Source organism: Hipposideros armiger, unplaced genomic scaffold, assembly GCF_001890085.2.
Source record: "Hipposideros armiger isolate ML-2016 unplaced genomic scaffold, ASM189008v1 scaffold_709, whole genome shotgun sequence".
NCBI lineage: Eukaryota > Metazoa > Chordata > Mammalia > Chiroptera > Hipposideridae > Hipposideros > Hipposideros armiger.
Window position 1 is genome coordinate 1,040,305 of NW_017732059.1, and position 13,918 is coordinate 1,054,222.

Here is a 13,918-nt window from a genome sequence, read left to right on the forward strand (position 1 = left end):
TGTCTTTCAAACGGCAGATGAAACACTGGAGGAAGGCGAATGAGGCCAAAAATGAAGGGAACTGTCTACAGGAGTGACGAACAGGGTTCTTGTCCAAATTGACCTGTTCTCAATGTGACCTTGAGGTGTTCAGACATTCACTGGCTCTGTCAGGGAAATAGAGAGAAACACGTCACAGCCGGGAAAGAAAAACGCTGTGGATGGATCTCAAACTCATTGTTATCTATTTTTTTTTTACTGTTTGCTATTTTTTAAGGAGTTTGGACACCTTCAATGAACTGAGTAACTCTCTGTATCGCTTTCGATAAAATGAATATTTACATGAATCTCCTTGGGTAAATCCCAATGCCTCACTCACCTCACCCTATACCCGCTCCCCAGTTCCAATAAAACTTTATTTGCATGAGCACGTGGCAAGCCCGAAAGCTGCAGTTTGCCAATTTATTATTATCATTCTTGAAACATTGCACTGAAATAGTGTTTATGTTGCTGACTGAGTTTGTGGGCGCTGGTGCCCATGTTTACATTTTGGGGTTGAGGTGAATGCGTCACGCCTGAGCTCCTAAGTTTACAAGTGCTTACACATCCCTGACAAAGATGCAACCGAAATACACGTGCAGTGTCTTTGGCATGCCATGCCTTTCATCAGTTCTGTTCCCTCATCCTTTCGGGGGGGTGGCTGTAACGGGGACCCAGGCTTGTCCCATCCGGGGGGTGGTCAGTTCCACCCATCCACCAGCAGAGGGAGGCCACGGGCAGGATTTAGAGTTTGGAAGTGGCAGAAATTCTTAATAAAAAAAAAAAAAGACCACTGGAATAAGCTCCTGTTTAATAGCTTTCTCCACGGACACAAAGGAAGTATGGGGTGGAAGCCCCCCCAAACCCCAGACAGATTCAGACATGGGTGGTCTCAGGACCCAACCTTGCCAGACCCCAAGCTAAAATCTGAGCTGCTATTTCTGCAGGAAAACTTCCCTGATCCCCCTCTGTGCCTCCCTTTGGAGATGAATCAGGGCATTCAGTGTTCAGCTGCCAAGACCTCTCTGCTTCCAAGCATGGCTAACGGGGGGCGAAATGGGGGGGGGTCGCCAAACCAGGGAGACTGAGATTGAACCAGAAAGCCACAGTGACCCCCAGCCATTTCCCAAAGTGTGGGTACAGCCTCCAAATTAACCAGAAACATTTNCACATACACACACACACACACACACACACGGCTGTCATTTTTGTTCCTAGAAACTCATTTTCACAAGAAGATGGTAGCGCTGCGTGCAGAGAGGGTGGCTGGGGACCCCAAAGGGACGCATAGGACAAACTAGAATCGCTTTAGTTCTAGAATCGATTTTCCAGCAGTCCTAATGCCTGCTCATCACGGTCATAACAGCAAACACTGTGCCGTCACCTCCAAAACCCCCACGCCTACACTCAGTAACTCCCTACCCTTTCAAGCACTGCCCGCTTAAATCAGTAAGGTTAATCTTCCAAATTAAAAAGAAAACAGCAACAACAAAAACGCTGAGGGAAAAATAAGAACAGGTGAGAAGAAACTGTATTTTTTTCTCCATTTGTAACTTTGTTTTTTCCTTTTTGTAGTAGTAACATCTGGCTTCCTTTAAGCCTCTTCTCTCCACCTCTTTCTCAGAGAAAAAAACTGGGGGTGGGGGTTTGGGGGGGACGGTTGGGAGATGTGCTCAGATTTAAACGCTCAAGTCCTTTTTCTGGTGATCATCCCAGCAACAACGTGGCCGAGCTTAGGTCTTTGCAAATGGTTGCTGCTACGCCTGTCACCTGTTGGGTGTGGGTGACTGTTGGCCTTTCACTGAATGTGAAACATCTTCACTTTTCTTCCCCGTGGCGGCTCCGTGGTTTCCTGTACTGTCAGCTGCGCCCCCGGCAGTCTCTTCTGGCGATGTATCTTTTTTGGAAGAAGCCATCTACTCGCGGTCTGACAATCAAGTTCACAAACTTGTTGCAACGATGTTGCTCACCTTTTTTGATATCAGAGGGATGATTCCTTATGAACTTGTACCAACTGGACATTTAACGAAGTTTACCATTTGGAAGTGCTGAACAGACTGCATACAAAAGTTAGACGACCTGAACTGTTCGCCCACAATTCATGGCTCTCGCATCACGACAGTGCACCAGCTCACACGGCACTGCCTGTGAGGGAGTTTTTAGCCAGTAAACAAATCACTGTATTGGAACACCCTCCCTACTCACCCGATCTGGCCCCCAGTGACTTCTTTCTTTACCCGAAGATAAAGGAAATATTGAAAGGAAGACATTTGGATGACATTCAGGACATCAAGGGTAATACGATGACAGCTCTGATGGCCACTCCAGAAAAAGAGTTCCAGAATGTCTTTGAAGGGTGGACTAGGCGCTGGCGTCGGTGCATAGCTTCCCAAGGGGAGGACTTCGAAGGTGACCGCAGTGATATTCAGCAGTGAGGGATGGAGCACTTTTTCTACGGTGAGGTCACAAACTTCATTGTCTGACCTCGTATCTAATTTATACATTAAGACGATTGTATGAGCAGCGATGAGCCTCTCCCCCCCAGCAGCCTACAAGTTTCCACTTTGGAGAGGATGTGGCCAAGTTATCATAATTATTATTTCTAATTCCAGTATGGTGCACAGTTTATCAATTTTAAAATCCCTGTGCTTTTATTTTTGCCTGCAAAAGGTCTCACTCAGATTTTTTCATTTCCACTTTTGACTTTGTTGAGGCGCGTGGTGGATCAAGGTTGATTTTCCATCTGTGGAGATTGTCTGTGGTTCGTAAGTAGTTACTTTGTTTGCCCACAGGAGCGCTTTATCCCTAGAGCATCGTTTTAAACGTCTGACATGGCTACTGAACGTCACTTTCACCACTTGCTATTGGTGTCGTGCGTCTCTTCCCACCCATCTGTCCTCGCCTTCTCTGTGGCATTATATTTCAAACGTCTCTTGTTGGAGAGCCTGTAACTCATTTTAAATTACTTTATCTACCCTGTGTGTTTCTCAGCCTCCTCATGAAACCGTCTTATATCTACTACGATTAGTGGTACATTGTTGCTACTCTTTTTTCCTCCTTCTTTTATCTTTTTATTCTTTCCTGATCTCTATTTAATCCATCAACGATACTTTGTTCTTCATTCTCGGGACTCCTTGACGCATGGAGGGCTTACCCACCCCATTTCTATTTTTAACGAGTTCAGTTTAAACGTGTCAAACTCCAGCAATATTAAAATAACTTGAGTTCTTCCCCGTCTTATCATCCCTGTTACTATTTCCCAGGATTTAACTTAGAAAATTAATTGCCTTGCTGTGAATGCCAGGTGGCTGGGGTTTTATTCAGCGGCCCATGGTCATGTCTTTTTACTGACGTGTTTAGTCACCATGGCTCTTTACATCCCAATACACCCGCCCTTGTGGGTTCAGGGCCTGAAGTGCCAGCCGCTGCTTCTGTCAGCGAGGGGGCCAGGGTCATGCTTGTATTTTCATAATGCCGGGCAGGAGATTTTTTCATTTACATGCAATCATATAATATGTGGGTTTTCGTGTCTGGCGTCTCCCACTTTGCACCGTGTCCTCAAGGTCCCTCCACATTGTGGTGAGTGTCAGCACCTCCCCGTCCTTTTCCTGGCCGCATAATATTCTATTCTGTGGATGGACGGACCCCGCTCTGTGTATCCGCTTGGCCACCGGTGGACACGCGGGTTGGCGATGGCGAGTGATGCTGCTAGGAACACGTGTTTCACTTTCTGAGCAGCTGTCAGACTGCTTTGCACGGCGGCTGCCCCATTTTCCACACCCACGAGGGTTCCAGTTTCTCCACATCCCCGCCAACGCTTGTCAATTTGCACATTTGGATGCCTGCCCCTGCACCCCCAGCGGGAATGGGGTGACATGTCACGGTGATTTTGACGACTTGCCTGTCCCTGATGACTAGGGCTTGCTTTTAACGCCTGCTGAGTGGCGGTCACTCACTTGTCCTTCACACACCTCAGGGCCCTGTAAACATCCTCCCATAACCCTCCAGGGCCACAGGATGCCAGGCAGAGCCCCAGTTCTGCCCGGTCACATGCCACTCACCTGAGCTTGGCTTCTTGGTGGGTTCTGCAAGCAAAGAGAGAAAAATACATTCGATAAGCATTGAGGAGAGAATCCTTAGTACCCTAAAAAAAAGGGACGGTGCCAAGGCACTAACAATTCAGCGATGCGAACACATGTTCCATTTTGCATTCAGGGGGAACATCCAAACAGAGATGTCACCCTTCCAACCCATGCCTAACAGACTTTCCCGGAGCCGTGAGGGACTGGAGGGTGAGGGCCACGTTTTCATGAGGCGGCTGGTTAGGAAGTACATTTGGGCAGAGACTTTCAGAGGGCGAGGGAGCAAGATATCGGACACCTGCGGGGACATCCGCTTAGCTACGGCCACCCAGGGCAGGCGGCCGTGCGTCTGCAGAGCAGAGGTACAAGAGGCAGAACAAAACATGGAGAGGGGCTTCCGGCTTCCAGAACGATGCGGCTGTCACTTTCCCAATTGTGGTTATTCACTCAACAAACGGCGGTGGAGTTGTGTGTCCGCCACAGCCTGTCATGTGACGGCCGTACCTGGAGGTCAGCCCCTGCGGATGCAGACATCACGTGGACAGAGCTTGGGCTGCAGAACGTGGCCACCGGCTCTGTGAGGCTGGATGTGGAGGAAGGAACAGGGACAATGCAGGCTGACAAGGGGACACCGAGGGCAGGGTCCTTCCAGGCAGAGGAAATGTGTTTGGAAGCCCTCTCTGCAGTGAGTACTGCGTGTCCAAGGTCCATCCACTGTGCTGGACCTGTGCCAGGGCCTCGGTCCTTTTCACGGCTGCGTAATACTCCCTCTCACAGAGCACCGTTCCTCTGAGCAGGGGCGCTTGGGCCGTTCCCACCTGTCGGCTCTTGTGACCAGGGCTGCTCTCCAGATTCGCTCACACACATTTGCTGAAGCCCCTTCTCTGTTTTCTTGAGCGTCTGCCTAGCACTAGAATCACTGTTTCGCGTCAGGGATGCTTTTCAATCCATAAAATACGTTAGACGCGTAGCTCTGCCCCGGAGCCCCTGGGCCTGCCCTGTCACACACCTGTGCCGTGTCGTGGACACACTTTTCTTTATCCACCCCGCCCCCTAGCGCTGACCGCTGAGGCCGCATTTCGCAGGATATGGCCGGGATGTCCTCCCGTGAGGCTCCGATGTTTGCCCTCCGGCCACGCTCACCCCGCAGCCGTGCAGGCCGGGTAGGACTCAGCCTGTCACCGCTGCAGCCTGGTGGGAAGGTGGTGTCCCCGTGTTGGCAAGCACCCTTCAGTCTTCCTGTTGCACTGACAGTAATATCACATCTATCCCCCCCCCCCCCCCGCGTCCATGGTTATTGTCAGCAAAAGCCTCCGTCCGTGGGGAACATTGGACAGCATTGGTGGTTTCCATCGTTGTGCCTCTGCTGTCCTTTCTGGGTCTACATCCCGGTCGTCACACCCCTTTTTCACTACCCCCAACCCCCTCCATCATTTATCTGTGCTGAGCGACCCGTGGTTGGTGCTGCTGCCGGAACTGGTGACCTTCTGTGACAAGTGTGCACACTTCTTTCTACAGACACCCCAGCCCCCTGTGCCTACGTGTCCAGTGCTTTCCTCTCTGCCGCCCAGCCAGGTTTGAACACCTGGGCCGCCCGGCTGGACTGTCTCTCCAGGGCCCAGCACCCCTATATTTAGCGTTCTGACCAAGAGAACCCACTGGGCAGGCAGCCCTGGGAGGCAGGCTGGCTGCATTCAGTTTCTCAGTCAGGGTGTGTGTGACACAGCACAGACTAAGTGAGAACCCGCGGTTAAAAAAAAGCAAAAGCCACCAGTGTGTGCCCAGACCACAGCCTCGGGCAGCAGGGACCTCCTGAGATTTGCAACTGAGCCCCCCACACAAAGGATCCTTGGCTAAGGGGTTTCACCGCAGCCTGCGATCCCGTGGGAAACACAGAGACCTGAGGGCCCGGGAATTCGCAACCCCAGCCCCGCACAAACCCACTGACTGACCCCACCGACCAACCGCCAAACTGGTGGCACAAACCCGAGCTCCCCGTGACGTATCAGCACTCACCAGGGTCATCGAGGGCGTCGGCCAAATTAAAGTCGTCTTGACCTGTTGGGAACACACAAGGCACACATCACAGGGGGATGGGACAGACGGTCAGGGCCCCACTCCCCTCTCCAGGCTGCTCCCCGAGCTAAGCCAGACACGTTCGCTCTTTGGTGCAAAACTCAGCCCCACCCTGAGCTAAACTGAGGCTCCAAGTCCCCCTGACCCTTCCCCCGGCCTCCCATGTGTCTGTCAAACCCCTGTCTTATCTTCCTGCAGAGTTGTCTTAATTAAGGAAGATTAGGAAGCTCCTAGGATCCCAGCTGCCCCAACCGACCACACATGTTTCCGCAAACTTAAACCTCCGAGCGTCCGCAAACCTATAGGAACCACGGCTGCATGCCGGGGACACTGCTGGGTGTTAGGGGTGTGACAAGGAGCCACACGCGTGCTCCCTCCTGGTCTTGAGCAGGAAGAGACGCGTGGACATAGGAAGGTAGAAACTGGGAGCAGCGGGGACCCAAAAGGCAGCCGGCAATTCTACTCCTTGCGGTGAGGCAGTCCTGGAGGCCTGCCTGGAGGAGGTGACACATGCGTTGTTTCCAGGGCGCTCGTTTTAGTCGCCGGGAGAGGCTCCGGCCCCCATGTTTAGCTCGCGGGAAGTGGGATACAGTAGGGCCATGTGGCTACACGCGTGGATACCTTCGTTTATGGCTCAGAGAGAGTAGATGTTGAATGGAGGCTGCCTGGGGCTCCCCTCGGGCAAGACTTGCAGACACTTCCCCAGCCAGGCCCTCCTCCCAGCGCACAAGGGCTCAGAAATTCTGTTTACGTGTGGGTTTCAGATGTGCTAAAAATAATACACACAGGAAGCCTGCCATCTGGAGAGACGCAGGGACCTGGTTTGCTTTTCTTACGGGGCTCGAGTCCCACTAGGTTGGATGGGGGGGGGGCGGCGGCGGAGAGACTGCCAGGAGGGATGGGGGAGCATCTGGGGGGAAGTGTTGTGGAATTAGATAGCAGTGGTGATGGGTGCACGGCACTGTACATTTACCAAAATTCACCAAACTGCTCCTTTTAAAGGGATTGTCATGGTGACTTTTATGCATGTGGATTTCATCTCAATTACTATATATATATTTAAGGAACCCAGTGTGAGAGAGAGGGCTACATGGAGTGCCTTTCCTGTTCATGAAAATGCTTTTTTGCATTTCCTTCCCCACCCCCTCACGGCCTCTAAAGTTAGAAAAATGCATTAGAAAACCTTTGAGACCCTGAGTGGCTTGAATCTCCCATTTTGGTGACAGCCTGTTCTGGTGAGCTATGAGTTACAGGTCACGCAGTTCAGCCATGCGACGTGCACGTTGAGGACCCCCACAAGGTTGTGTAAGCAGCACCTCTGACTGGTTCCAGCCCATCCCATCCCGTGCCCGCCCTGCAGGACGCTCTGACCCGTCCAGCCTGGGGCCTGTGAAGTCCCCGGTGCAGCCCTAGCCGGGATGGCACATGGCCAGGCTCTGGGGCTCCTTGCTGAGGGACCTGGGGTCCCAGGGCACACGGACACATCCCCAGGCAGGCACCTCCTGAGCCAGGAACCGCCACAGCATCGGAGGGAACAAAGGCCAGTGTGCCCATCTGCAGCCCCAGGTCCCGAGTGGAGGCTGAAAGCCGCCGGTACAATTACACGCGGAACCCCAGAGAGCCGTTTGTAACTCTGGGGGTTCACTCCAGACGCCCTTCTCCATGGCTGGGGTCTGGCCCCTCTGTGCTCCTGTCGGCACCCTCAGCCACCATTTTCCAGGGGGACCGGACACAGCGTCAGCGTCCTGGATTCCTGGGACACCTCCCTTCGGGGGTGGCCGGCTGGGTGTGGCCAACCCTGTGTCCAGTTCAAAGGAGCCCCCACATCTGCGGGGGGCCCCCAGAGCTGCCCCAGCTACGCTGGTTGCATTCCAGCGACTTTCCCCAGGGACACCAACGTGGCTGGTCCCCACAGCTCCAGGCATCTGATAAACAAACGCCTAACCACCTTCCCCAGCCCGTGTGGCAGCCACAGCCCTGGTCCCAGATAATCCGGGGCCTCTGTGTGGTCATCTACCCTGAACCAGCCGCTCCGAAATCTCCTTGCATAACACACGAGGCGTCACCTGTGTGTGTTCTCCCAAAGGGCACGGGGCCACCTGGAGAGGGAGGTCGATGGATGGATGGGGACGTGGAGTCCCCGGCAGCCCAGTGCCCTCTCTGCAGCTTGGCAGACAGCCCTCCGTACCCCCTCTTTTGGCTTGGAGGTGCTTGTGATGCCCCCTGGGGGCGGTAGGAATGAGAAGGGTCTTTGGGGACGCCGCGTCTGGTGGGTGCAGGTGTCGCTCTGCAGGGAGACCTGTGTGTGAGCGTGACTCCCACGTGTGGGGCGGTGTCAGGTCCCCGGGCCCCGTTGCATAAGCAGGCAGTCTCCGGCCGGCCGGCGGCCGGCGCCAGGCGTGGACCTAGGCCAGCCCTGCAGGCCTCAGGCAACGCAGGAACCCCCAGCTCCCCGGCCGCGCCCCAAGCTCTCCCCAAGCCATGGCAGCGTCCCCACCCCCACCTCCATTGCAGGGGTCGCCTCTCTGAGGGGTCACTCAGGCAGCCGATATTGATGCTGGGGGCTCAATTTTGGGGAAGTTGTCAGGGGAGGGGCTGCTGGCAAGGCAATTGCTTTCGTTCGCCAGGCTTTCCACTCAGAGCCTAAAACACAAAATCTGTTTCTCATTTGCGTTTCTTTTACTCAGCGCTTAGTCAGACCCACATGTCCCCGGGTCTGGGAATGCCCCAGCAGGCAGCAGCCTTGTATGTTCTGCGTTCTCAGTGCTGCTTTTCTGCCACCGACATCCTGCAGATGTGGGTGTAAAAGGGGCTCAGCTGCTGGGCCGGGGGTCAGCCTTACCCACGCCCCCTCCCCCAGAGAAAACCGGCCTCTGTGGCACTGACATGACCTCCGGTGTCTCCAGGAACCACACTCACGACAGCCCCCTCCCCAGTTCACAGCCAACCCCTGCGCACCTCTAAGCTCCTTCACAGCGGACGTTTTAATCCCTCGGTTTCTCTACGTCTCTTCAGACCCCCCCACGTCCACATGACCCACGCCAATATTGCAAAGCAAAGGGCAGGGCTGTTGTTGGAGTAACAATAACACAGCCCAAGACGGATGCTTTGCAAGCAGGATACAGGCCACCCCGGAGAGCGTCCCTCCCAGCTTTCAGGAACCGCTCACTGAATTATTTACTCTATAAGAGGGAGCTCGGAGAAAGAGAACAGAAGAAGGAAAACACCATTAATAGCTGCAGCGCTGGCACCCACTCCCGCTCTTACCAGCAGAGCGTACACAGCAGGGACTGAATCCCAGTGGGCCACATCTGTCCCGGGCACGCAGCCCACGCGTGCACGTAGGTGGCATTATCCCAGCAGTGCACGCATCGGCTGCCCTTGACGGCGGTTGCTTTGCGTTTCCTTCCCTAGCGTTTTATTGGTTTCCCCTGAAGCGTTGGCTGGTGGAGCCCAAACCTTCCGAGGTCAGCTGCCGCCAATGAAGCGGCTCTGCCAGCCTTCAATCTACACGACCCTCTCTCATCCTTGAAGACTTCCCCCCAAGGGGCATGGCCCCTGGAGCAGGGACTTTCTGGGAACAAACCTCTTCTTTTTGGGAAACGAACGTTCTTTTTGGGAAAATGAACGTTCAGAAAGCCTATTAGAGGGACCGTTTCCCAGGACGGTGTGTTTCCCAGAGTAGAGACAATAAGTCACCTGCCGAGGTGGGCAGTTTAGGCTTAAAAAGCAGGTGAACACAAGGAAAGTGGGGGAGGGCGTCGTTCCCGGTGGGGCCTGCAGGTCGCCGGTGGGGCTCTGGTTTCTCCCTCTGGAAGAGCTGTGTGGCCACATCCACTTGGCTCTCTAGTTTCTCACGAGGTTCTCGCTTCCAGCAGGACAGCACGTGTCCTTCAGAAGACGTGGGTTCCCATGGTCCACCCCTCAACGCGAATATCCACAGACGTAACGGCTGACGTTCTCCGCAGAGGCTGGGGGCCCTCCCTGGGGCTGAGCAGGTCCCCGCCAGTGCTTGAGACGCTGAGAGCCACTGAGCGTCTCCCACAAGGTCAACCAGTTGTCTGGCTTCCTGGTGTCCCAGGGGCCCTGTCAGTGCATTGCAGATCAAAGCCCTCTCTCGGCACCAGCAGAGGTCCCGTAAAAGACAAGACATCTGTCATGAAAAGCAAACTTGAGAAGGACGCTGCAGCCTGCCCAATGAGGCATTGTTGCATGGCGTGTCCTACGCCGGACTCCCCAAAGTGACACGTGCGCCTGGATCCCTGAGGACACGGGGGACACACAGACTCTGCCACGCAGGGTCTGGTTGGGCCTGAGAGGTGTTTTTTCGTACAGCTCCTGATGGGATACAGAGCCTCTAGGCCCGTGGCCCTCACTTTGCCGTGTGAGAACCACAACAAAAGACCCCTGACGGGGCCGGTTAAACAACAGAGATACATTTTCCAGTCCTGGAGGCTGGAGTCCGAGATCCAGTGTCCCAGGGCTGGTCCCCCCTGAGGCCTCTCTCCTGGGCATGCAGACAGCCGTCTGCTCCCCGTGTCCTCACATGGCCATCCCTCTGTGTGTGTCTGTGCCCTCACCTCCTCTTCTTATAAGGACATGGTCCTGTTGGATCACGGCCCACCTAGTGACCTCATGTCACCTTAATCCCCTCTTTAAAGCCCCATCTGCAAACACAGCCCCATTCTGAGGTCCTGGGGCTAGGACTTCAACATATGAATTTGGGGGGACACAGCTCAACCCGTTAAGAGACTTAAACCCAAGGCCATCGCCCAGCCCGCACTAAGGCACCTTCAGAGAGCCTGGCGGGGAGGGGTGGAGGGGAGGGCAGGTGGCCACCGGCCCCTGGGGCTAGGATGCAAAGGAAGGGGCTCTTTGGCAGAGCTGTGAGGACACAGGTCACTCCCTGTGGGCTGCGTCCACACCCACGCGGTTCCATCAGCCCCAGCTTCTGCCTCAGAGCCTCTCAGGCCGTCCAGGGCGTGCACATCAGCCCGGAGCCTGGATACGCGCCGAGCCTGGCTCAGCAGGTCTGGGGAGGCTGAGGCAGCCTTTCTCCTCAGCTCCCAGGGCATGTTGGTGCCGCGGGTCTGGGACCCCACTTTGGGAGTTTATATTCTGAGCAGGAACCGTCCAATTGACCGAACCCCCTTCCCCAGGGTCCAGGAGGTCATCAGCCCCCAAAGATTCAGAGCCTTGGTTGCAGGGGTGTCCAAGGAAGACCCCCCCTCCGCAGGCTGCTTCTCACTACAGGCAGGAGCGAAGGTGGCCTTGAACCCACCTTGGGGACCTCCATAGATGGAGCCCACAAATATATCAGAAGGATATATCACAAACAAGCAATAATCGGAAGGAATCATTTAAAGAAAATTCAGGAGGCCTTCATCTAATTTTAAGGGACTGTTTTTCAAGTGAAACGCACTCTTTTGCATTTTTTTAAAAAAATCTTTTTAATTTGCTCGGGGTCCCCTGGGAAAGGCACCTGCGTTCTCATTGCAGAATTCGCTTAGCAGGAAGAGCAAAGCACTCTTCCTTGGTTCTCAAGCGTTTTGCAATTTCTGCAGCAGCTCACTTCCGTGCACAGGCAATCCCTTCATAAGCTCAGCTCATGGTAACAGGGAAATTGGAGCAGCGAAAGGATCTAATAGCGCTGAGCAGGCCCCATGTCTGCCAACAGAAGCAAACATGGAAATACGTCTGAAGACATAGATGCATGGCCTGAGAGACACTAAGAGGGAGCAGGTCCTAGGAGCTGTTGACGTAGAAAGATGAAAACATGCTGGCTGGTGAGTTCTATGTGTCAGCTTGGTTAGACCTGAATGTCCAGCTGTCGGGTCAAACACCAGTCTAGGTGTCACTGTGAAGACATTTTGTGAATGGGATTCACGTCTAGCATCAACGTAAATAAAGCAGTGGGTGAGTGGGTGGGTGAGTGGGTGGGCCTCATCCCATTCGTTGGAGGCCTTAAAAGCAAAGGCAGGTTTCCAGGGAAAGAAGGGGTTGTGACTCAAAGTGGCAGCGTCAAGTCCTTCCTGCGTTTCTAGCCTGCCCTGCAGATCTCAGACCTGCCAGTCCCGTAGTCTTGGGAGCCAATTTCTTAAAATAAATTTAACTCTCTAGGTAGATAGGTAGCTGGTAGATAGATAGGTAGATAGATAGATAGATAGATGATAGATATATATGATAGAAAATAGATGATAGGTAGATAGAAGATAGATGATAGATGATAGATAGATGATTGATAGATAGATATGGATAGATGATAGATAGATAATAGATGATAGATATATATGATAGACGATAGATGATAGATAGATAGATAGATAGATAGACAAAAACCTAGATAGATAGATAGATAGATAGATAGATAGATAGATAGATAGATAATAGATAGGCAGGTAGGTAGATAAATAGATGACAGATAGAAACACAGATAGATAGATGATAGGTAGATAACAGATAGATAGATCGATGATAGAAACATAGATAGATAGATAATAGATAGATGATAGATGGATGGATAGATAGAAAGATAGATGATAGATGATAGATAGAAACATAGATAGATAGATAGTGATAGAAAATAGATAAATAGATAGATAGATAGATAGATAGATGATAGAAAATATATATGTATTATAGACAATAGATGATAGATAAATGATAGATAGATAGATATAGATAGAAGATAGATACAGATGGTAGATGAAAGAGATGACAGGTAGAGTCTCTCAGGCTAAGACACACTCTCTCAAACTCAGCAGTAGTGACGCCCAAGGCTGGATTGCTGCCTTGGTGGGGCCCGTCCTGTGCACTGCGAGACATTGAACGGTATCCCCGGTATGTGCTCATTCGATGACACAGCTCCTCACTCCCAGCTGTGACAGCCAAAACGGACACCACATATTGCCAAGTGTCCCCTGGGCGCAAAGTCACCCCCAACTGAGACCAGCTGGCTGCAGCTCCTCTGCCTCGGGCTGTCACTTCTGGCCTGCCCACGCTGGGCGATGCTTCAGTAAACCTGGAGCCACAGAGCGGCCACCCCCCTGTGGCTGGGGTCCCCGAGGCACAGCCACGGGTAGACCAGACAGCCGGTGCACACTCAGTCTCTCTCACCCACCGCGAACCCTGACTGCAGCATGGGCGTCGCCCAGGCTGCATCGTAAAATGCAGGTTTGCCAGGGCCCCACCCGCCTCCCGAGTGAAGATCTCCAGGGGTGGGGACTCCGGTGGCGCCTTTCAGCCAGCTGCCTCCCCGGTGAGTCCTCTGTGCGTTGGCCGTTGAGAATCCCTGCCCTAAATAGCTAAGCAAGCTCAGCCCCACCACGGGCAAGGTGACAACAGGCAGGGGCCACGACCCGCCTGTGGTGCGACTTCCACACCCACTGACTGGTTAGATCAAAGGGGGGTCGAGGGAAAGCTACACGGAGGGATGTGGGGTGAGGCCAGTGTGGTCCAGCCCGTTGGCTCGGGCAACTAGGGAAACGGCTCCTTTTCACCATGTTTAGAACCCAAACCGACCGCAGATGAACGCAGCAAGCACCGTACGATACCTGCCGAGCACCTGGCGCACTTTCAACAGAAAATACAGCTGACCCTGTGGGGACCGACCCCCACACAGTCCACGTATCATTGCTGACTCCCCCAAACCTTATCTACCGACAGGCGCCTGCTGACCGAAAAAGCCTTACCGATCAAACAGTCGATGAACACACATGTCACACGTGATATGGGAGACATAC

At 53.4% G+C, this 13,918-nt stretch overlaps 1 protein-coding gene across 1 annotated transcript in view; it reads right to left on the minus strand.

Moving 5' to 3' along the window:
- Positions 1-13,918, minus strand: part of XG (Xg glycoprotein (Xg blood group)) — a 30,764-nt gene that overhangs the window by 14,522 nt on the left and 2,324 nt on the right. Inside the window, exons 3-4 of the mRNA XM_019627109.1 lie at positions 6,117-6,158; positions 4,080-4,103 (exon numbers count right to left, since the gene is read on the minus strand). Of these exons, the coding sequence (XP_019482654.1) occupies positions 4,080-4,103; positions 6,117-6,158 (66 nt within the window). The remainder of the gene's footprint in view (positions 1-4,079; positions 4,104-6,116; positions 6,159-13,918) is intronic.